The 23098-nt window shown below is 48.8% G+C and overlaps 1 protein-coding gene across 2 annotated transcripts in view; it reads left to right on the plus strand.

Moving 5' to 3' along the window:
- DHX57 (DExH-box helicase 57) overlaps positions 1 to 23098 on the plus strand; it is a 58799-nt gene that overhangs the window by 21617 nt on the left and 14084 nt on the right. For both annotated transcript variants that reach the window (XM_029061844.2, XM_029061845.2), the window contains exons 9-18: positions 634 to 758; positions 3428 to 3561; positions 6648 to 6702; positions 8088 to 8293; positions 9923 to 10039; positions 12236 to 12332; positions 13801 to 13974; positions 17812 to 18012; positions 20052 to 20328; positions 22979 to 23074. In XM_029061844.2, the coding sequence (XP_028917677.1) occupies positions 634 to 758; positions 3428 to 3561; positions 6648 to 6702; positions 8088 to 8293; positions 9923 to 10039; positions 12236 to 12332; positions 13801 to 13974; positions 17812 to 18012; positions 20052 to 20328; positions 22979 to 23074 (1482 nt within the window). The remainder of the gene's footprint in view (positions 1 to 633; positions 759 to 3427; positions 3562 to 6647; positions 6703 to 8087; positions 8294 to 9922; positions 10040 to 12235; positions 12333 to 13800; positions 13975 to 17811; positions 18013 to 20051; positions 20329 to 22978; positions 23075 to 23098) is intronic.

The following is a 23098-nucleotide window of genomic DNA, read 5'->3' on the forward strand; positions in this document are numbered from 1 at the left end:
CGAGCGCAGATTTGGCGCTTCTCCGAGGGACTGGGGAGAAATATCCACAGTGAGAGAGTGTGGGTTGTGGGAAATAGAAACATCGAAGGAGTGTCTATTACCCAGCTGGGCAGCATGCTCAAAAAAGCTTCAGTAAAATATACCGGCAGTTGGCAAGCGCTATGGAGAGACATCAGCTTTGCCCCAAACCCCTAGAAGTTGCAAGAAAGGAGTGAAAATGGCAGTACGTGTATTTTTTTAATTTCCTCTCGGGGGGGTCATTTAGTTTGTTGGCATCGGTGGTAATGTAACAGTCTAAAAATAAGATTGTGCATAGGGGTGAAATAGCCCCTCAAATGACTTAAGGACTAATGAGATGCTCTCGTGCTTGCCTTAGGTCTCTTGATTAAAGGGTCAGTTTAATAACGGATCGCTTTCACACAGGTTCTCATTTAAAACTCTTCCCTAGTGATCCCTAAGATTGTTGTAATGTGAGGTAGGGAAGCTTTCACTTCTTCTGCCGAGAACCAGAAAAAGTCTGTGGTTAGCCAACGGGACATCTCGCCCCACAGTTCAGATGTGCTTATTAGCCGAGCTGTTTTTGTTTCTTAACCCTACTGAACACCTCCCCCGCATCCTCACTTTTTCGTTAAGTCTTCCGCCACGAGACTTTTATACTGCACTGCTGGAGTCCTGCTGAGAAGGCTAGAAGGTGACACGGCTCTACAGGGAGTCACCCACATTATAGTGGACGAAGTTCACGAAAGGACAGAAGAAAGGTAAAAAGTCGATGGCCGTTTTACCGCGGTCCACCGGCCTGCTCCGTCGTCCTGTCCCTTCTTTGCGCTCTCCCTCCCTTGGCAGTTATCCGGCGCTCGCTTGGATCTCTGTGATGGTTGGGGGTGCTGAGGGGAGAGTGTCTATGTGTTTGTGTGTGTGTCCATTCGTTTTGGCTTCTTGAATGACTTTGTATATATTTTTAGGTTTGTTTTGACTCCCCATATTAGAGCATAAATCTTTGAAGTCAGGGACCGTATCTCATATCTCCTCCTTCCTTTGAATTCTCCTCAGGCCCCAGTGCAGTGTTCTTTCATTCATTCAATAGTATTTATTGAGCGCTTACTATGTGCATAGCACTGTACTAAGCGCTTGGAATGTACAAATCGGTAACAGATAGAGTCAGTCCCTGCCCTTTGACAGGCTTACGGTCTACTTGGGGGAGACAGACAGACAGACAAGAACAATGGCAATAAATAGAATCGAGATAAATAGAATCGAGATAAATAGAACCCTCAGTAAACACCCCTGAATGATGGGTGAGTCGAAAGCATGGTAACCCGCTTTCAGACTGGTTTCAGAATGCTAGCGATAGTACTTTGTTGTATAGAATCTGAGGTAGAATTCAAATCCTGGTCTGAAGGTGAAGTGGCCTGAAAATATTAGGTTGGCTATTTGTTCAGTCTTAAAGGCCAACTAGCACCACCATCAGATAGTATCTATTCTTTACTTCCCGTTCAATTTATTCTACGCAGCCATGCTGGAAGATGCAATAAGGGACCAGGTCTGGTGTTAGAATATGCTTCCATTCCTCTGGGAAACTCTTCAACAGGCTACATAACAATAATAATAATAATAATAATAATGTTGGTATTTGTTAAGCGCTTACTATGTGCAGAGCACTGTTCTAAGCGCTGGGGTAGATACAGGGTAATCGGGTTGTCCCACGTGAGGCTCCCGGTCTTCATCCCCATTTTACAGATGAGGTCACTGAGGCACCGAGAAGTGAAGTGACTTGCCCACAGTCACACAGCTGACAAGTGGCAGAGCCGGGATTCGAACCCATGACCTCTGGCTCTTTCCACCGAGCCACGCTGCTTCCTACATGCGTCATCCAAAGTCTAGGGACAATCTTGGAAGAATTGTTTTGTGTCGATGACTGTGCCCTAGTGGCTCCCTCCCAAAAACGCACGCAAGGGCACTGTGGACTGATAAGTTTGAAGAGAAGTTAAGTAAATGTAGATTAGACTGTGAGCCCGTCACTGGGCAGGGATCGTCTCTGTCTGTTGCCGAATTGTACATTCCAAGCGCTTAGTACAGTGCTCTGCACATAGTAAGTGCTCAATAAATATGATTGAATGAATGTATCAGCCCATCCCAGGGAAATTATGCACCCAACCAAAGACCATCACTGTCAGGACAGAACGAAATGCCATAAGAGAATTCTACTACTTGGGCAGCCCACTGACCGAAAGTGCCGTGATAGACAAGGAAGTAGAAAATAGATTCCAAAAGGCCGGGCCCATTCTCGGGGAAATTGTATTAGACTCTGGGCTAAATGGAAGGTCTGTGGGAGCTGCGGTGCTCTTCAACCTTCTCCACGTGAGCGATGATTGGACTTCTCACGGATGCCCCTTGCGTCTCCTTGAGCGGTTCCATCAGCGTCACTTATGGGCCACCGTCAACGTCGAATGGTGAGACGGGATCTCAAACAATGAAGACCTGGAAGGAAGTCAGTCTCCTAGCATGGAAGCCATGCTTCCCCTCAGTTTAGCTGTCCTGGATGGGATCTGAGAGGAGGATGGAGGGTGGTGGACCTACCCAAACAGCTGCTCTATATAGAGCTGAAATTCAGGCAACCACAATCAAGAGGGACAGAGGAAACATTTCAAGGGGTATCTCCGTTTTACACACCCATTAGATGCCTGACCAATACGACTGATTGATTAACTGGCGGATGCATGAAAATGTAGCCTCACCTCGTACTGTGTCTCAGCTGAACTTGCAGCGGCGTGGCACAGCACAGTCAAGAAACGGAGCAGCTCTCTGGACCGGAAACTTTGAGAAGATCGTAAGGCAGGGGCGAAAACGAAAACGGCAACAAACACAACAGCACAACAGATGACAGTTTTGTGTGTGTGCCGTGTAGTCCCGATTGGGCAGCCCGCATTGGCCTTTTCAGGAAGACCCACGACCCATTGATGAATTTCCCCGTCACTGGCATCATCTTTGAGTGTGACGGAGGGCTGTATATGTATTCTTTATTTAATATTTCCTGTACACCCAGTGCTCTGTGGAGCATCACATAAAGCAAGTGAGGACCCAGCCCAACCCACAGAGAACTTGGATTCCACTTCATTTAGCATCGGTTTGGCCATTCGGTCTGGGGCTGTTTTCAGCTGGTTCTGTACTAAATACAGTAGCGTGCCTGTTGTGAGGGTGTGATATAAGGTGTCCAAGCAGAGCCAAGATTCAGTAAATCAACCTTTCTGAAAGGAGTCGGGGTGGAAGGAAAACTCCGAGCTTGCCAAGGGCCGTCCAGCTGGTCCGAGGTGCAGCGGTGAGGAGCCGAGAGGGCAGAAAAGGAAAGGAAGCGAGAAAAAGCAAATGGAAACTCAAAAGAGGGAACAGACTTGTACGACATTCTAAGTCTCCTGTTTGTTTCCCACAGTGACTTTTTGCTGCTGGTTTTGAAGGACATAATAGCGCAGAAACCAGATCTTCGTGTTATTCTAATGAGTGCCACCCTGAATGCGGAGCTGTTCTCGGAATACTTCAACTTCTGCCCCGTCATTAACATTCCAGGTGAGGAAAATGGGCAGCACCTAGCACTCGCATGACGAAAATGTTTTAAAATGATGCTCCAATCAATCAGTAATAATAATAATCGTGGTGGGAAACAGTGTGGCTTAGTGGCTAGAGCGTGGGCCTAGGAGTCAGAAGGTCATGGGCTCCGCCCCGGCTCCAGCACTTGACTGCTGTGTGACCTTGGGTAATTCACTTTGCTTCTCTGGGCCTCGGGTACCTCATCTGTCAAATGGGGATTGAGACAGTGAAGCCCCATGTGGGACAGGGCCTGTGTCAACCCCATTTGCTTAAGTCCACCCCAGTACTTTGGCACACAGTAAATGCTTATCAAATACCACTATTATTAGTATTATTAAGTGCTTACCATGGCCAGGACTGTGCTAGGCACTGGGGTGGTTACAAACAAATTGGGTCGGACCAAGTTCTTGTCCCACTGGGGCTCCCACTCTCAATCCTCGTTTTACAGATGAGGTAACGGAGACCCAGAGAAGTGAAGTGACTTGCCCAAGGTCACACAGTAAACAAGTGGCAGAGCCGGGATTAGAACCCTTGAACTTCTGACTCCCAGACCTGTGTTCTTTCCACTACACCATAGTGCTTTTCATTCATTTATTCATTCAATAAATAGTATTTATTGAGCGCTTACTATGTGCAGAGCACTGTACTAAGTGCTTGGAATGTACAAATCGGTAACAGATAGAGACAATCCCTGCCCTCTGACGGGCTTACGGTCTAATCGGGGGAGACGGACAGACAAGAACAATAGTAATAAATAGAATCGAGGGGATGAACATCTCATTAAAACAATAGCAAATAAATAGAATCAAGGTAATGTACATCTCATTAACAAAATAAATAGGATAATGAAAAGATATACAGTTGAGTGGACGAGTACAGTGCGGAGAGGAGGGAAAGGGTGGAAAAGAGGGCTTAGCTGAGGAGAGGTGAAGGGGGGGTAGAGGGAGCAGAGGGAAAAGGGGAGCTCAGTCTGGGAAGGCCTCTTGGAGGAGGTGAGCTCTAAGTAGGGTTTTGAAGAGGGGAAGACAATCAGTTTGGCGGAGGTGAGGAGGGAGGGCGTTCCGGGACCGCGGGAGGACGTGGCCCGGGGGTCGACGGCGGGATAGGCGAGAACGGGGGACGGCGAGGGGGTGGGCGGCGGAGGAGCGGAGCGTGCGGGGAGGGGAGTAGAAAGAGACAAGGGAGGAGAGGTAGGAGGGGGCAAGGTGATGGAGAGCCTTCAAGCCCAGAGTGAGAAGTTTTTGTTTCGTGCAGAGGTCGATGGGCAACCACTGGAGTTTTTTAAGAAGGGGAGTGATAGGCCCAGAGCGTTTCTGCAGGAAGATGAGCCGGGCAGCGGAGTGAAGGAATAAACTGGAGCGGTGGGAGAGAGGAGGATTCAATCAGTCAATTGTATGGGCAAGGAAAGTGTTTATTGTTGTATTTTACTCCACCAAGTGCTTAGTACAGTGCCCTGCACACAGTAAGCGCTCACTAAATATGATTGAATGAATTTACTGAGCACTTACTAGGTGCAGAGCACTATACTAAACACTTGAGAGAATACAGTACGACAGAGTTAGCAGACCTGTTCCCTGCCCACAGCAAGCGTAGAATCTAGAGGATCTTGTTCTAGTTGCATGGACTTCTGGTTCTTAATGAGAACTGCAGTTGAAGCATCACTTTCTAAAATTGTCGGGTGCCTAATCTCACTTTTTTGCTACCTCTTTTGAATTTCATAACTATGGCTTGCAGTCTCCGTTAGGGTGTACAATGCTTCGTCCCCTTTTTAATGTACTATTAAAAATGCTACTCTAAACCGAATTAGAGCAGACTTAATAATAATAATATTGACGGTCTTTGTTAATCGCTTACTATGTGCAGAGCACTGTTCTAAGTGCTGGGGTAGATACAGGGGAATGAGGTTGTCCTACGTGGGGCTCACAGTCTTAATCCCCATTTTACAGATGAGGGAACTGAGGCACAGAGAAGTGAAGTGACTTGCCCACAGTCACACAGCTGACAAGTGGCAGAGCTGGGATTCGAACTCATGACCTCTGACTTCAAAGCCCGTGCTCTTTCCACTGAGCCACGCTGCTTCTTATAGGGTGGAAGACTGTATTCGTTTCTGTGACCTGAGCCAAAATGCAATTTGAGGCTGCCTGGTTCCCTTTATTTAAATAGGAAGCAACACGGCCTAGTGGAAAGAGCAGTGTCTGGGAAGTCAGAGGACCTGGGTTCTAATCCTGGCTCCAGTTCTTGTCTGCTGTGTGACCTTGGGCGAATCACTTCACTTCTCTGGGCCTCAGTTACCTCATCTGTGAAATGGGGATTAAGACTGTGAGCCCTGCGTTGGACAGCTCGTGTCTACTCCAGCACTTAACACGGGTGCCTGGCACATCATTAAATACCAAAAAAAAAAAAGGACAATTAAAAGATAGAAGACCTGGTAACTGTTCTTAGTTTTACCAAGATATCACTGTGTGATTTGTGGGGAAGAATTCTTTGGGATTCTGTTTCTCCTCCTATGAAACAAGAAACCAATATAAAATTTGGGTGTTCTGTTTATATTGGCAAGAAGTAATAGGAGAAATGAAGTCCCTCTCTGAAAAAGCCGTCATTTCCCCTACTTCCTCTCCCTTCTGCATCAGCCTTGCACGTGAATCTGCCCCTTCTGCTCACCCCATCCTCAGCCCCACAGGACTTATATACGTGTCCATAATTTATTTATATGAACGTTTGTCTTCCCCTCTAGACCAAAAGCTCCTCGTGAGCGGTCAACATGTCTACCAAATCTGTTATATTGTATTCCCCCACAGTAAGCACTTAAAAAATACAGTTGATCGATTGACGTTCAGGTAGAGTTTTGGCAGCAAGTTCATAGAAGGAATGACCTGTTTACTACCAGAGTCCATTCTTTGAGTAATTAGGAATTCCTACGAAAGAAATTACTCTTCCAGAAAAGTGAAAAAAGAAACGGCGTTAGCCTGAAAATCTTTTCGTCTTCCCTGGCCCACACACCCTGTCTCCTCGCCTCCCTTCCTGCCCACTGGCCCTTCTTTACATCCTCCTTTTTTGTCTTGCAGGTCGAACATTTCCTGTTGATCAGTTTTTCCTGGAAGATGCCCTTGCTGTGACTAAGTAAGAAACACATCACAGCACTCTCCAGAGCATAAACAAAAGCAGGGTTTTTCATTCTTCGATGGCCATTTTTTAGATTGTGGAAAGTAATTCTCCTTTCCTCATTCTGAAGGATGTAAAGTCGAACCAGAACCTTTTGCCAGACTGGTGACGGATTGCCGTCCCCTTACTCTGTAGCGGCGATTCTTAATTGGTTGTAAGTGGCTCTACGTAAATAACAGTCACAGGACTCCAATTTGCTGTTTTTAGACGTGTATTTGAGTCCTCCAGATAGAACCGGCCCACCCCCATTGCATTCGCGTTCTGGAACTCTAATGATAACAGTAATAATAATAGTGGTATTTGTTAAGCGCTTACTATATGCCAGGCACTGTTCTAAGCGCCGGGATAGATACAAGGTCATGAGGTTGGACACAGTCCCTGCCCCACAGAGGGATCCTGGTCTTAATCCCCATTTTACAGATGAGGGAACTGAGGCACAGAGAAGTTAAGTGACTCTGGGGACAAACATCCAAACAAATCTGAAGAACCCCCAGGCCTCCCATCTGGAGGGGTGGGGCAGACCATAAACTCTTGGTGGGCCGGGAATGTCATTATACTATATTTTCCCGAGTGCTTAATACAGTGCAGTTCACGTGGTAAGCACTCAATAAGTACAACTGACTGCCTGAGTGCATGTGTGAGCAGCTGGGATGAGAAGCAGCGTGGCTTAGCGGAAAGAGCCCGGGCTTGGGAGTCAAAGGATGTGGGTTCTAATCCCCGCTCCGCCACTTGTCTGCTATGTGACCTTGGGCAAGCCACTTAACTTCTCTGTGCCTCCGTTCCCTCATCTGTAAAATGGGGATGAAGACTGCGAGCCCCACGTGGGACAACCTCATTACCTTATATCTACCCCAGCGCTTAGAACAGTGCTCGGCACATAGTAAGCGCTTAACAAAGACCGTCGATATTATTAATATTATCATTATGTGTAGTTGTTTGGGCCACAGGGAAGTGGCCCAATGTTGTGTCCCCTGCCAACCCTCAGAGCTGAGGGAGGACAGACCACCCTGCCTGAGACTTCTCCCACCTTCTTCTCTTAGCCTGGCCACATCCGGCCCAATTGCCTGTACGGACAGAAGCGCAGACGGGTCGCCACCATCAGTCAGTTGCCTTGAAATGTGGCTCTTCCTACCCCTCTCAATTTTTTAAAACTTTCTCTTGAACCTTGTAAAAAAAAAAGTTTTCGAAGTCTCCCAGCCGGCTGGGTTCCAGAGTACCCGCCCAACTCACTCCCTACGTGTAGGAAAACAGGGGCGGGGCCGTTCAGTAGTCCCCGCTTCTGTACGGTCAGGCTGTCGGGGAGAGGGCCGAGCGAATGGCCAGTGGTTGCTTGTTTTCCTCAGGTACGTGTTAGAGGACGGTAGCCCGTACATGCGCTCCGTGAAGCAGACTTCAGAGGAGAAACTCAAAGCGAGACGCAACAGGACGGCCTTTGAAGAAGTAGAGGAGGACCTGAGGCTCTCCCTCCACCTGCAGGATCAGAACTCTGTCAAGGATTCAGTCCCAGATCAGCAGTTAAACTTTAAACAGCTCATGGCTCGCTATAAAGGTAACGTGGTTTAGGAGGGGAACTTCTTAAAGGACATCTCTTTTTGTAATCTTGAACCTATTTTAAGGATCTCACGACTTCCTTCTCCTCCGTCCACCTCCCGCCATGATTCGAGTTCTGTGGTCACTCAGCCAGATCACGTTCAGTTGATGTTGGCTCTGAAGACCTTTAATTCATTAGAGCAAATAAAACATTGAACCCTAGAGCTCTCTCTCTGGGTCTGGCATAATTTCCTCTGCTGCCGCTAACGTTCATAAGCAGTAGCCTGCAGATAAGTTCTTCATCATCTTCAAGGGGTTTGTTTTTGGGGGGTTTTTTTGAGCTAAGGGAGGAATGCGATTTCAGCCCACCCTGTACTTGGTTGTTTTTCTGGAGCACAGCAAAACGAATGACTAGATTTCATCGACTCTCAGAAAAATTCACTCTTAAACTATAATTTTCATGTAAAAATTTTGATGGAGTTGTGAGGCGAAACCTCTTTTTTTCTCCTTAGGAGCCTGGTGCTCATTTTTCCTTTCCTCTTTGAAAAGGCCGATGATAGCCGGATGGATGGAGCTGGGGTTTGGGAGAAGAGAGGGTGCTATCTCCTTTCCCCGCCTCTCCCAGATCCCCCTTCAGTGTATAGCGAGGTCTTCTCTTCCGCTTTCAGTGTTTTCCCGATTTCTGGGCCCGAAACAAAATCCAAGAAGGGGCCACCAGCCAATGGGGTGTTTGGGAAGTCACTGATACCAAAAATAGATGTGGTTTTTTTTGTTTTGTTTTTTAATTGATTATTATATTGCAGCAGTGTCTGCTGCTGGGCCTCAAATTCCAGTGGTGGGGGCAAGAGATTTTGTAGGGTACCTAGACTTTTCCAGTTTCGAAGGAAGATTAACTGTGATAGGCGCAGGGGAGATCGTACTGATTTTCCAAGATTAACATCTTCTCCGCTTTAAATCTTGTCTTGGCTTCCTCCTTTAGAATAATTGAAAATCTGGAAGAAACCCAAATTAATTTTGGTGGATCTGGTGGGTTTATGTGGCAGGTGCAAGATCATCCAAGTATCTAATGGCAACCAGGCGTCTTCTAGCAATAGAAATTCCATCCGGAGCTCGATCCCCCGTCCATCTAACCTCGGTGGTCAAGCGTGGGGTTCCACACAGTGGGGTCTCGGCCCTCTCTGCTCCCAACCCCTCCCCTGAGTGCGTTCACATCCTCAAGCGCTTAGTACAGAGCTGTGTGCAAACGGGTTGGTTACGGGGCCTCGGTAGAAGAAGGCGAGGGCCACCCAGCCCCAGGCCGATGTAAAAAACAGTGCCACAAGGGCCAGGAATACATGTTTGCCGGAGGGTTGAAAGGTGGATTGAGGGGCTTCTCTCAAAACTGGCTCCTTCCTCAGACCGTGTGTGTCTGGGTGTGTGTCTTTCTCCCTCTTCTTCCCTCTTTCGCCCTCTCCATTCCCTGGTACAGAGCAGGAAGCAGCACAGGAAAAGGAGGCTGCCCTCGGTGCTTCGCAGGGACAAGTAAAAGATGCAAAAGACATTATTGGGTGGCCTGGACTTTTGGAAGGAGAGATGGTTGAGACAGACAGAGCTGCTGAGTCGTTTCATGGAATTTACTCCACTTTACTAGCCTCTCTCCTTCTTCCAGGCGTTAGTAAATCGGTCATAAAAACAATGTCAGTCATGGATATGGAGAAAGTTAACCTGGAATTAATAGAGGCCTTACTGGAATGGATTGTTGATGGAAAGCATTCATACCCACCAGGTAATGTGGTTCTTTGGCTTTAACCATAAAATATAACAAAGAGGGTATAGCTAATATTTCATTATACAAGATAGGCTGTGACCATCAGTTTGGTGCATTTTTTGAGCATCCGCTGTGTGTCAGAACACTGTGAGCTCGTCGACTGGACTGTGAGCCCCTCACTGGGCAGGGATTGTCTCTATCTGTTGCCAAATTGTCCGTTCCAAGTGCTTAGTACAGTGCTCTGCACATAGTAAGCACTCAGTAAATACTATTGAAGGAACACTGTGTTTGGCTCTGCTAAACATGCAGTAAAAGTAGAAGTCCTTAACCTGTCGGGTCTTTACAATTTTTTGTAATATCGTACTCTCAGGTGCTCAGTACAGTACACAATAAGAGCTCAATAAATACGATTGAATGAATGATTGAATATGAAGAGAGAGGTGAAGGGACACAGATTGGCAAGTCGATAATAGGACATCAGCGGTATTGAAAGAGGGCATAGTCACACATTCAGTCGTATTTATTGAGCGCTTACTGTGTGCTGAGCACCGTACTGACCGCTTGGGAGAGTACAGTACAACAATAAACAGACACATTCCCGGCCCACTACGAGCTTACAGTCTAGACGTAAACACCCATTAAGTGCTCAACAAATACGATTGAGTGAATGGATCAAAGAGTAAGCCCAGGGTGGCAGGTCTGTGCCGCTCATCGGACAGTTCCGCATCTCTCCGGCAGAACGGGACAGGGCGGTTGAAATAAGGAATAGTCGTGTATGTGAGGGACAACCAGCAACCCTAGCCTTCCCCAACATCCCGAGCTAAGTATCTGGTTCCGTCATGATGAGAAACGCTCACCCTCTCTTCCCTGGAGTCCCCAGCCTGTCGCTCGGGTCAGTCTCAGCACGCGATTGGCGGATGGAGCCGCCTGTATTGGAGTGGGATGATGAGGGGGGAGAGAAAGGGACGGGTGACGGGAAGGGGACTAGGCAGGTGAGGGCAGTGGGAAGAGATAGGGCCGGGGGTTTCGAGGAAGGAGACAACAGAATCAATCAGTGGTATTTACTGAGCACGTACCGTGTGCGGAGCACTGTACTGAGCGCTCGGGAGAGTATGTTACAACAGAGTTGGCAGACACATTCCCCGTCCACAGCAAACTTACAGTCTAGAGGCGGGGACAGGCATGAGTATAAATAAATTAGGGATAGGTACGTAAGTGCTGTGGGGCTGAGGAAAGGGTGAATAAAGGGTGCAGATCCAAGTGGAAGCTCTAGGTTGTGAACTCGTTGAGGGCAGGGATTGTCACTCTTTATGACTGTATTGTATTTTCCCCAGCGCTTCCACGCAGTAAGCGCTTAGTGAAGATGACTGAATGAATGAATGAAAGTGCAAGGGCGACACAGAAGGGAGCGGGAGAAGAGGAAATGAGGGCCTAGTTGGGAAGGCCTCTTGGAGATGTGATTTTAAAAAGGCTTTGAAGGTGGGGAGAGTGATCGTCTGTCAGATATGAATAATAATAATAATGAGGGTATTTGTTAAGTGCTTACTATGTGCCGAGCACTGTTCTAAGCGCTGGGGCACATAGAAGGTTATCGGGTTGTCCCAGGTGGTGCTCACAGTCTTAATGCCCATTTTTCAAATGAGGTAACTGAGGTACAGAGAAGTTAAGCGACTCTGCCCCAAGTCACACAGCTGAGAAGTGGCAGATTCGGGATGAGAACCCACGACCTCTGACTCCCAAGCCCATGCTCTTTCCACTACGCCACGTTGCGAATTTATGAAAATATCCAGCCAGTTTTCCCTTTTTAAAAAAACAAAAAATAAAAAACTGTTTTTTAAGTCATTGGAGAGATTATTCTTGGTTACCCAACTGGTGGGAGAACAACTGTTCTTAAAGCAAGGAAAACAAGCTAGCCAGTTTTGTCTTTGCTGTCTAACTTTGGGCATGACACTTATTTCTTGACCTCAGTTACAGATTGAAAGTGATTACTTCCTCAGCCTTATATTTAAAAATCCCTGAACCGTTTTCTGATAAGAGATTCTTAGAAATACACATCGTTGTTCATTTCAATCCAAGAGTCCTTGGAAAGAAAAAAATCCAAGAGATTTAGCAGTCCGGAGGAAAGACAGTTAGTTTGCTGCATTAATTCCGTTTGGTCATCCTAACTAGCTTCGGTTCTCTTGCCTTAATTGGATTTGGTTTTGTTCTATTTAGGTGCCGTACTGGTTTTTTTACCGGGGCTAGCAGAGATCAAACAGCTTTACGAACAGTTGCAATCAAATGCTCTGTTCAACAACAGGAGAACTAAGCGGTGAGTATGTATTTTCTATATTACCAAGAGGGTTTTGCGGTTATAGTTAAATAGGGATCGATTGCGAGCCTCATGCGGGTTCAATTTAAATAAGTCGTATCTACCTCAGTGTTTAGAACAGTATTAGTAAGTAAGTGCTTAACAGATACCATTAAAAATAGGGATACATCACCAGACGGTCCCTTACCAAGCCCTGGGAACCTAGGTGGGTTTCTACTCCAGAACATTTGCTGAACACCTGGCACTACAGACAACCAGTTTTACCAGTATACCTGTACCTTCTCACTCTAGGCTTCAAGGCTCTCCATCACCTTGCCCCCTCCTACCTCTCCTCCCTTCTCTTTTTCCACCGCCCACCCCTCACGCTCCGCTCCTCCGCCGCCCACCTCCTCACCGTCCCCCGTTCTCGCCTATCCCGCCGTCGACCCCTGGGCCACGTCCTCCCGCTGTCCTCGAATGCCCTCCTTCCTCACCTCCGCCAAACTCATTCTCTTCCCCTCTTCAGATCCCTACTGAGAGCTCACCTCCTCCAAGAGGCCTTCCCAGACTAAGCGTTCCCTTTTCCCTCTGCTCCCTCTCCTCCCCTTTTACCACCCCTTCACCTCCTGTCAGCTAAGCCCTCTTTTCCCCCTTTCCCTCTGCTCCTCCCCCTCTCCCGTCCCGTCCCCTCAGCACTGTGCTCATCCACTTAACTGTATATATCTTCATCACCCTATTTATTTTGTTAATGAGATGTACGTCACCTTGATTCTATTTATTTGCTATTGTTTTAATGAGATGTTCATCCCCTCGATTCTGTTTATTGCCATTGTTCTTGTCTGTCTCCCCCGATTAAACGGTAAGCCCGCCAAAGGGCAGGGACTGTCTCTATCTGTTACCGATTTGTACATTCCAAGCGCTTAGTATGGTGCTCTGCACATAGTAAGCGCCCAATAAATACTATTGAATGAATGAATGAATGAATGAATACCTGGCCCTTTCATCAGGGAAATTGACCAACATGGTAATTTGACATTCTTTCAGGCAAGACCAAAGGCCTTTCCATCCATTCATCCGTTTTTTATGGAGGCGGGAAATCAGATTCAGACCTAGATAACAGTTTAGTTCTTGTTAAGCGCTCACTACACGCTTCACCACATCCTGGAGTAGACACAAGATAATCAGGTCGGACGTCATCCCCGTCCCGCCTGAGGCACACGGTCTAAGTAGGAAGGAGTAGGGTTGAATCCCCATTTTACAGATGAGGTAGCTGAGGCACAGAGAAGTGAAGCGACTTGTCCAAGATCACACAACAGACCCGTGGCAGAGTCGGGATTAGAACCCAGGTCTTTTTGAGTTTTAGGCCAGCTCTCTTCCTGCGGCCCCGTATCAGTTTGAAAAGATCCACGCCCTTAAGGTAAAGAGAAACGGGGGGGAAAAGAAGACATGATTCTGATGCAGAGGCAAATGTGCTTCCATATCTTTCCAGGTGCATCGTTCATCCACTTCACTCATCCCTGTCCAGTGAAGAGCAGCAGGCTGTCTTTATTAAGCCTCCCGTGGGCGTGACCAAGATCATCATCTCCACCAACATCGCCGAGACATCCGTCACCATCGACGACGTCGTCTACGTGATCGATTCGGGGAAGATGAAAGAAAAGAGGTAGCCTTCTTCCCCTGGGGCAGAGAGCGGGGTCGGAGAACGGGGTGGAGACTGGGACGCGGAGAGGCCAGTGGAAACGATCAGAAAATACCCTTGGTGGTGGGAAAGACAGTGAGTAGAGGAGTAGCCACCCTTTTTCGTGTGGGTGGTATTCGTTAAGCCCCTATCGTGGGGCCGGGCGCCGTGCTAAGTGCTGGGGTCTTGCCATACGCCGTCGAGTCGTTTCCGACCCATAGCGACACCACAGACACATCTCTCCCAGAACGCTCAGTTCGCCATCTGCAATCGTTCTGGGAGTGGATCCAGAGAGTTTTCTTGGTAAAAATACGGAAGCGGTTTACCATGGCCACCTTCCGCACGGTAATCTCGACTCTCCGCTCTCAACTCTCTCCCTTGCCGCCGCTGCCCAGCGCGGGTGAGTTCTGACTCGTAGCGGATGGCCTTCCGCTCGCTAGCCACCGGCCAAGCTAGGAATGGAACGGGTAGGCCTCTGCTCGACTCGCCCTCCCATAGCCGAGACCGGTAGAGGACCGGAAACTCTCCAGGCGCGACCCTGAGAGGGGAGCGAGCGCTGGGGTAGATACAAGATAATCGGGTTTGACACAGTTTTCACCTAAACTGGTTTGTCCCTCAACACCTAGGCAAGACCCATGCTTAGTGTAAAAACAAAATATGTGTGCGCGTGTAACTACATATTTAATGTATGTATTATATAACTTATATATATGCATTTTGTGTGTGGGAAGAGAGACAGACACGGAACAGAGTTAACATTTTCTCACTGAAAAAGCTAGAGATGACCCAGATTGCTATTTAAAACGTAGGGTGTATATACTGGTTTTCCTGGCGGTTGGTGAAAGCTCTTACAATTAGGAAGACTGAAGGCTGACGGGACTGCCTTAGCTTCCGTCCCACCGGGAGAAATTCTGAAAGGTGGACGGAAAATCATCTCGCCCCCGAGAAACCTTCCCTGCTTAACCTCTCCTTACCCCCGCTAACCCTGTCCTCCCTCCGTCCCCGTACCGTGCCGTTACCCCTGTCTATAATCTGTTAATAATAATAATAATAATAATAATAATAATGTTGGTATTTAAGCGCTTACTATGTGCAGAGCACTGTTCTAAGCGCTGGGGGAGATCCAGGGTAATCAGGTTGTCCCACATGAGGCTCACAGTCTTAATCTCCATTTTACAGATGAGGTAACTGAGGCACTGAGAAGTGAAGTGACTCGCCCACAGTCACACAGCTGCCAAGTGGCAGAGCCGGGATTCGAACCCGGGACCTCTGTCCCCCAAGCCGGGGCTCTTTCCACATAGCTACGCTGCTTCTTCCCCACCAGATTGTAAACGTCAGTCATGTTGCCCTCTCCCACGTGCCCAGTCCAGTGCCCTGCAGACGGCGAGGACTCGGCGAACCCTTTTGGATCGACTGATAGAAAAGGAACGTGGGAAAATGTGCTCCCGGCGGCCACGCTCTAAGGCTCGCACTGCGCCTCTGCGACGCCGTTGGCCCCGTTTCCCCCGCCTCCCCGCGGCTGCAGCGGGGCGGGAGACGACCGGAGCCGGGAAGGGCCCCGTCGGGGCCGTGCCGTCAGCGGTGTAGGCGTTTGACCAGACCGTGGGCATCCTGCAGGGTGACGGGACGCAGTGGGTTTTACACGTAAACTTCCCTTGGGGCAGGCATCGCGCCTACCGGCTCTGTGCTACTGTACTCTCCTCAGCGCCTAGTACGGTGCTCTGCACACAGTAGGGGCTCGATAAAGCGTGCTCGTTGCGGTCCGTTGAGAAGCGGAAGCAGAGCGGCTTAACGGAGGAAGGGCCTGGGAGGCCGAAGGAGCTAGGTCCTCACCTCGGCTCCTCCACTTATCTGCCGGGTGACCTCGGGCAAGTCACTTCACTTCTCTGGGCCTCAGTTACTCATCTGTAAAATGGGGGTGAAGACCGTGAGCCCCACGTGAGATAGGGACTGTGTCCAACCCAATTTGCTTTTATCTACCCCAGCACTTAGACCAGTGCGAGGCACGTAGTAAGCGCATAGCAGGCACCATTATTTTTATTATTATTATCAAATACCATTGATCGATCGAAAGTACTATATCCCTGTCTGCTTACTCACTTGTCGCACCCAGTGCTTAGAACGTTGCTTAGCATAGACTAAGTATTTAACAGATACCATTTAAAAAAAAACCAAAACCAGCCCACTACCCCAGGAAGAACACAACTGCTAACCTCACTGTACCTCGATCTCGTCCGTCTCACCGCCAACCTCTCGCCCACATCCCATCTCTGGCCTGCTAAGCCCTCCCTCCTCATATCGGACAGATAATTCCTCTTCCCCACTTCAAAGCCTTATCGAAGGCCCATCTCCTCCAAGAAGCCTTCCCTGACTAAGCCCTCCTCTCCCCTTCTCCCACTCCCTTCTGCGTCGCCCTGACTTGCTCCCTTCAAACGTCCTCCCTCCCAGTCCCACACCTCATATGTATATATCTGTCATTAATTTATGTATTTCAATATATTAATGTCTGTCTTCGCCTCTGGACTGTGAGCTCGTGGTAGGCAGGGAATGTGTCTGTCTGTTGTTATATTGTTCCCGCCCAAGCTCTTTGCACACAGTAAACGCTCAGTAAATACGATCGAATGAATGAATGGCAGGGTCATGAACCGTGAGGACGGTAGTCATTCATTCATCCAGTCGTATTTATTGAGCGCTTACTATGTGCAGAGCACTGTACTAAGCGCTTGAAATGTACAATTCGGCAACAAATAGGGACGATCCCTGCCCGATAATGAGCTCCCAGTCTAAACGGTCTAGTCTAGTCAATTTCTTCGCTCTTATTCTCCCATCCTCATGCCTGGACTGAGGATCATCTATCATTTAAATGATAATGAGAGACTCCACCATCACTGACGTTATGAGGAAATTTAATGGTAACTGCTTAAAGTTCCCCTGTAATAGAGAACTTTAAGTTCCCTGGGAAAAGATAATGAACTATGGATAGTGAGAAGTAATAATAATAATGGTATTTAAGCGCTTACTATGTGCCAGGCACCGTACTAAGCTTTGGGGCAATTACAAGGAAATCAGGTCGGACACGGTCCTTGTCCCGCACGGGGCTCACGGTCTCAATCCCCATTTTGCAGATGAGGTAACTGAGGCACAGAGAAGTGAAGTGACTTGCCCAAGGTCACACAGCAGATAAATGGTGGGGCTGGGATTAGAACCCATGACCTCTGACTCCCAGGCCCGGGCTCTATCCAGTAGGCCACACTGCTTCTCTACTGTGTCTTCGAATCGGTGGTTTTCAGTGAGAGCTTAACGAGAAGCAGCATGATCTAATGGCAAGTGAATGGGCTAGGGAGTCAGAAGACACGGGTTCTAATCCCGGCTCCGCCACTTGTCTGCTGTGTGACCTTGAGCAAGTCACTTCACTTCTCTGGGCCTCAGTTCCCTCATCTGTAAAATGGGGATGAAGACTGTGAGCCCCATGTGGGGCAGGGACTGCATCCAACCTGATTAGCTTGCTTCTACCCCAGTGCTTAAAGTAGCGCTTGGCACATAGTAAGCGTGTTAATAATTGTTAATAATTGACGATGGGGATCAGTGGACGGGCGCGGAACTGTGCCGTCGAAGGGCTTCGGAGAGAGTTGAGATTGCCCGGCTTAAGCACCGGGGTCGTCGATCTCTACCCACAGTGAGGGGAAATCATTCCCTTATTCGTACGTTCGGTCGTATTTATTGAGCGCTTTTACTGTGTGCAGAGCACTGTACTAAGCGCGCGGGAGAGTACAAAATCACGACCCTCCTGTCGTGTGGACCAACTCGTCTTTCCCCCCGCAGGTACGACGCAAGCAAAGGAATGGAGAGTCTGGAGGACACTTTTGTTTCACGAGCTAACGCTCTGCAGAGGAAGGGCCGCGCCGGCCGGGTGGCATCGGGAGTGTGTTTCCATCTATTCAGTAGCCATCACTTTAAACACCAGCTTTTGAAGCAGCAGCTGCCGGAAATTCAGAGAGTGCCCCTGGAACAGCTCTGCCTCAGGTATGGCTCTGCGGGCTCTCTGACAGGATTTTCTCCGTACTGGTCTGGTTACTGTCTCTGTCTGCGGCAGGGCACACCCCCTCTTACCTCATCTCAAGCACTTAGTACGGTGATCTGCACATGGTAAGCGCTCAATAAATACTATTGAATGAATCTCACGGCTCTCCCATTACATCCCAGCCCACCCACTTCACTCCTTTAAGGCCAGCCTACTCACTGTACCCCGATCTCGTCCGTCTCGCCTCCGACCCCCCGTCCGCGTCCTGCCTCTGGCCCGGAACGATTTCCTTGTAATCGCCCCAATGCTTAGTACGGCGCCTGGCACATAGTAAGCGCTTAACAAACACCGACAGACGATCGCTCTCCCCACCTCCAGAGCCTTAATCGAAGGCACATCTCCTCCCTGCCTAACCCCTCATTTCCTCCTTTCCCACTCCCTTCCGCGTCGCCCCGATTTGCCGCCTCAATTCACCCGCGTCAGCCCCACGGCCCTTATGTCCGTATCCGTAATTTATTTATTTATATTAACGTCTGCCTCTCGTTCTAGATTGTGAGCTCATTAGTACAGTGGTCTGCGCTCATTAAGCGCTCAGTAAATACAACTCATCTGTTAGGAAGAAAGAATGTTATGGCATAAGGGAGATTAACTCCGTAATAGTCATTCGTTCAACAGTATTTATTGAGCGCTTACTATGTGCAGAGCACCGTACTAAGCGCTTGGAATGGACAATTCGGCAGCAGGTAGAGACAATCCCTGCCCGATGACGGGCTCACGGTCTAAACGGGGGCGACAGGCAGCAGAGCAAAACAGAAGGAAACAAAAACAAGACAACATTATCACGATAAATAGAATAAAGGGGAGGTACGCCTCATTAACAAAATAAATAGGGTAATAAATAATATATATAAATGAGCACAGTGTTGAGGGGAGGGGAAGGGGGAAGAGCAGAGAGTGGGGGGGAAAGGAGGGGACGGGGAGCAGCGTGGAAAGCGTGGGACTGGAAATCAGTAGATCCAGACCCTAGTTCCAGCTCTGCCACTTGCCCGTTCTATGATCTTGAACGAGTCCCTTGACTTCTGTTTGCCTCAGTTTCCTCATCTGTAAAATGGGGATCAGATATCGTTCCCTTCCTTCCTCTAACACTAGAAACCCACTGTGGGATGACTGCAGATGATTTTGTATCTACGGCCAGGTTTTAGCAAGGTTCTTAGCACGTGGTAAGCACCAACGTTATTAAAGGCCAAACATGAAGACCATATAAGCTTATTATTAATAATGATCATCATCGTATTTATCGAGTGCTTACTGTGTGCAAAGCACTGTACTATTCATTCAATAGTATTTATTGAGCGCTTACTATGTGCAGAGCACTGTACTAAGCGCTTGGAATGTACAAGCCGGCAACAGATAGAGACGGTCCCTGCCCTCTGACGGGCTTACGGTCTAATCGGGGGAGACGGACAGTCGAGAACGATGGCGATAAATAGAATCGAGGGGAAGAACATCTCATTAAAACAATATGGGAGAGTTCAAAATACCATCAGAACGTTCCCTGCCCACAATGAGCTCACAGTCTAGAGGGAGAGACGTTTCAATCGTGTTCTCACTGTCCTTTGTCCCTGTCTGGGATAAAGTTCATCTCCGCCTAAAGGGGAAGCCCGTCTAGAACCGACCACATTAGAAGCGAGCCTGTATTTAAGTAGGGCCCGTTTTTAATATACTAAGTCAGGTCTCAAGTGGGCCGCAAAAGAAAAATTCCTCCAAAGGAAGCAAAATCACCTGAAAATGAAAAGTAAATTCTCGTCGGACCGTCGTGTAGGGAACGGAACTTCCCTCTGTTCCTTGGTCCAAGAAGGACGGCACCGCCTTGCCTGGTTTGTCCGTCCAGGGTGATGATGGCAACTATTAAGTTCTTCCTCTGTGCCAGGCACCGTTCTAAGCACTGAGGTTATCAGGCTGGAGGCGGGCCCCGTCCCACGTGGGGCTCGTGAATCGCATTCCCCTCCCGCCTAACCGGGCATCTCTTTCCCGTTGGCAGAATTAAGATTCTGGAGATGTTCGCCGATCACAGCCTTCAGTCGGTGTTGTCGCGGCTCATCGAACCCCCGCACGGCGAGTCGCTGCGGGCCTCCAAAGTTCGACTGCAGGACCTGGGAGCGCTGACTCCCAACGAGAAGTTGACCCCCCTGGGGTATCACTTGGCTTCCTTGCCGGTGGATGTGAGGATTGGCAAGCTCATGCTGTTTGGGACCATCTTCCGTTGCCTGGACCCCGCCCTCACCATCGCTGCCAGTTTGGCTTTCAAGTCCCCTTTCGTAAGTTTTCGGGGCCCGGACGGTCTGCCTCTCAGCCGGGTCTAGTCGGGGACACGGGCCCGGGAGTCAGAAGGATCCGGGTTCTGATCCCGGCTCTGCCGCTCGTCTGCCGTGTGACCTGGAGCGAGTCGCTTCACTTCTCTGTGCTTCTGTTACCTCAGCTGTAAAATAGGGATTAAGCCCGGGAGCCCTCCGGGGGACGGGGACTGTGTCCAACCCGATTACCTCAGCTGTAAAATACCGATTAAGCCCGGGAGCCCTCCGTGGGACGGGGACACCAGTCCCGATTACTTAGTATCCACCCCAGCACTTAATACAGTGCCTGGCACATAGTAAGCACTTAACAAATACCACAGTTATCATTATGAATCATAGTAACGGTAATAGTACACTCAGGGTTTGCACTGTGACCGGGCAGACCATCGAAACAGCACGGCCTAACGGATAGAGCGCAGGCCTGGAAGTCACAAGCACCTGGGTTCTAATCCCGGCCCTGCCACTTGTCTGCGGTGTGACCTTGGGGAAGTCGCTTGGCTTCTCGGTGCCTCAGTGACCGCATCTGTAAAATGGGGATTAACTGTGAGCCTCACGTGGGACAACCTGATCACCCTGTATCTACCCCAGCGCTCAGAACAGTGCTCTGCCCGTAGTAAGCGCTTAACAATTACCAACGTTATTCTCTGGGCCTCAGTTACCTCATCTGTAAAATGGGGAATAGGACTGTGTCCCCCAAGTGGGACAAGGATCAGGTCCAACCAGGGGAACTTGTATTTATCCCAGTGCTTAGTACAGTGTCTGGCGTATAGTGAGCGCGTAACAAATGCCATAAAAACAAACCGTACCCCGCTGCTTGGCATGCCTAGCCTGGTGAAATTGACTGCTTCTACAGGGTTTCTTCATACTCAGGACATAGATCCATCGTGTCAAAGCCTTCTTCATTCCATTGTTGAAAAATGTTCTTTTCAACCAGAAACATTTATTTTATGAGTTTGTTGCCTTCAGCACACAGTGAGGATGAAGGCTAGGAGGATGAAGCAGCCTAGCTCAGTGGCAACAGCCTGGGCTTGGGAGTCAGAGGTCGTGGGTTCTAATCTCATTAGATTAATTCTAATCTAATCCCGGCTCCGCCGCCTGCCAGCTGTGTGACTTTGGGCAAGTCACTTCGCTTCTCTGTGCCTCAGTTACCTCATCTGGAAAAAGGGGAATAAAACTGTGAGCCCCATGTTGGACAACCTGATCATCTTGTATCCCCCAGCGCTTAGAACAGTGCTTTGCACATAGTAAGCGCTTAACAAATACCATCATTTATTTTATTTACTCGTATTCCGGAGACTGGCAAAATGTAAGTTTCTCATCACTAGGATTCCCGAGGAAAAATAGCCATCTTTTTGACTGAAAGACGAAATTCTCAAGGGGAATAAGGGGAATATATCTTTATTAAGGGGAATATAGGGGGAATGTATCCTTTAATAAGGGGAATATATCTGTCAACTCTGTTGCACTCTGTTTTCCCGAGCACTTAGTACAGTGGTCTGCACACAGTAAGTGCTCAATTAATACGACGGATCGAGCCCCATTAATTACACTAGTCCTGTATTTGTCATGGGGCTCGTTCTCAATTTAAAGGCACAGAAGGAGCGAAGTGCTAAATTTTGTTTGGACTTCAGGTCAAGAAATTATTTTGCAAGTAGACTCCCATGAGGTTTTGGTTTTTTTAACCCCAGGGGGGCTTCTGAGAGCTCCCCAGGGCCAGAGGACAGCAGAAAGAGGGAGAAAACCAAATAGGGGCTCAGGAGCCAAGCGGAAAAAAGAAACCAAGGGGTAGGGACTCTCGGTTGCTTTTTCACAGCCGAGAAGGCAAGTTGAGTCCTGGAAGGAAGAGCCAGAGACGGAGGAAATTCAAGAACGACTAACGAGCCCTTGTGTCAAATGGGCATGTTTGGGGTCTTTTGGGCGTCAGGGTTGGTGTCATGGAAAGGGCACTGGTCTAGGAGTCGGGAGATTGGATTCTACTCCCAGTTGTTCCGTGAGACCTCTGGGGCAAGTCCTGTTAACTCTCTGGGCCTCAGTCTCCTCCTCTGTAAAATGGGGATGATACTTGCCTCACGTGGATAGTGTGAGGATAAAATGAGATTAGTGATGTGAGAGCACTCTGGAAAAATAAGCTTACCTTTCAGATGTGCAGACGCATCATCTAGACTCTCGGTGTTGCTTTTCGATAGTTTGGCCCAGGAAATGGAGGGAGAGGATTCAGCATGCTTGAGGCCTGGGCACGGGCCTGGGAGTCAGAGGACCTGGGTTCTAATCCTGGCTCCGCCGCGTGGCTGCCGTGTGACCTTGAGCAGGTCACCGCACTTCTCTGCGGCTCGGTTACCTCATCTGTTAAAAGGGGGCTTAAGACCGTGAGCCCCACGTGCGACCCGGACGGTGTCCAACCGGATTATCTTGTATCTACCCCAGCACTTACTACGGTACCTAGCATATAGTAAGCGCTTAACAAATACTACTGAAAAAAGAACACACCTAAACCGCAATCCGCGTGCCGGCTCCAGGCTAGTCCTTTCCCCGAGCCTCCGGCTTCGGGCTGCGGGAAGATCCTTAGAAACCGGAGCTACGGACAAGCCCGTCAAATAAATGTGTCTCTATTTAGGTGTCTCCCTGGGACAAGAGAGAGGAAGCAAACCAGAAGAAGCTGGAGTTCGCTCTTGCCAACAGCGATTACCTGGCCCTTCTTCAGGCTTATAAAGTGAGTGAATAAAAAATGGAGCCG

This window comes from Ornithorhynchus anatinus, chromosome 1 (assembly GCF_004115215.2).
Source record: "Ornithorhynchus anatinus isolate Pmale09 chromosome 1, mOrnAna1.pri.v4, whole genome shotgun sequence".
Lineage (NCBI taxonomy): Eukaryota > Metazoa > Chordata > Mammalia > Monotremata > Ornithorhynchidae > Ornithorhynchus > Ornithorhynchus anatinus.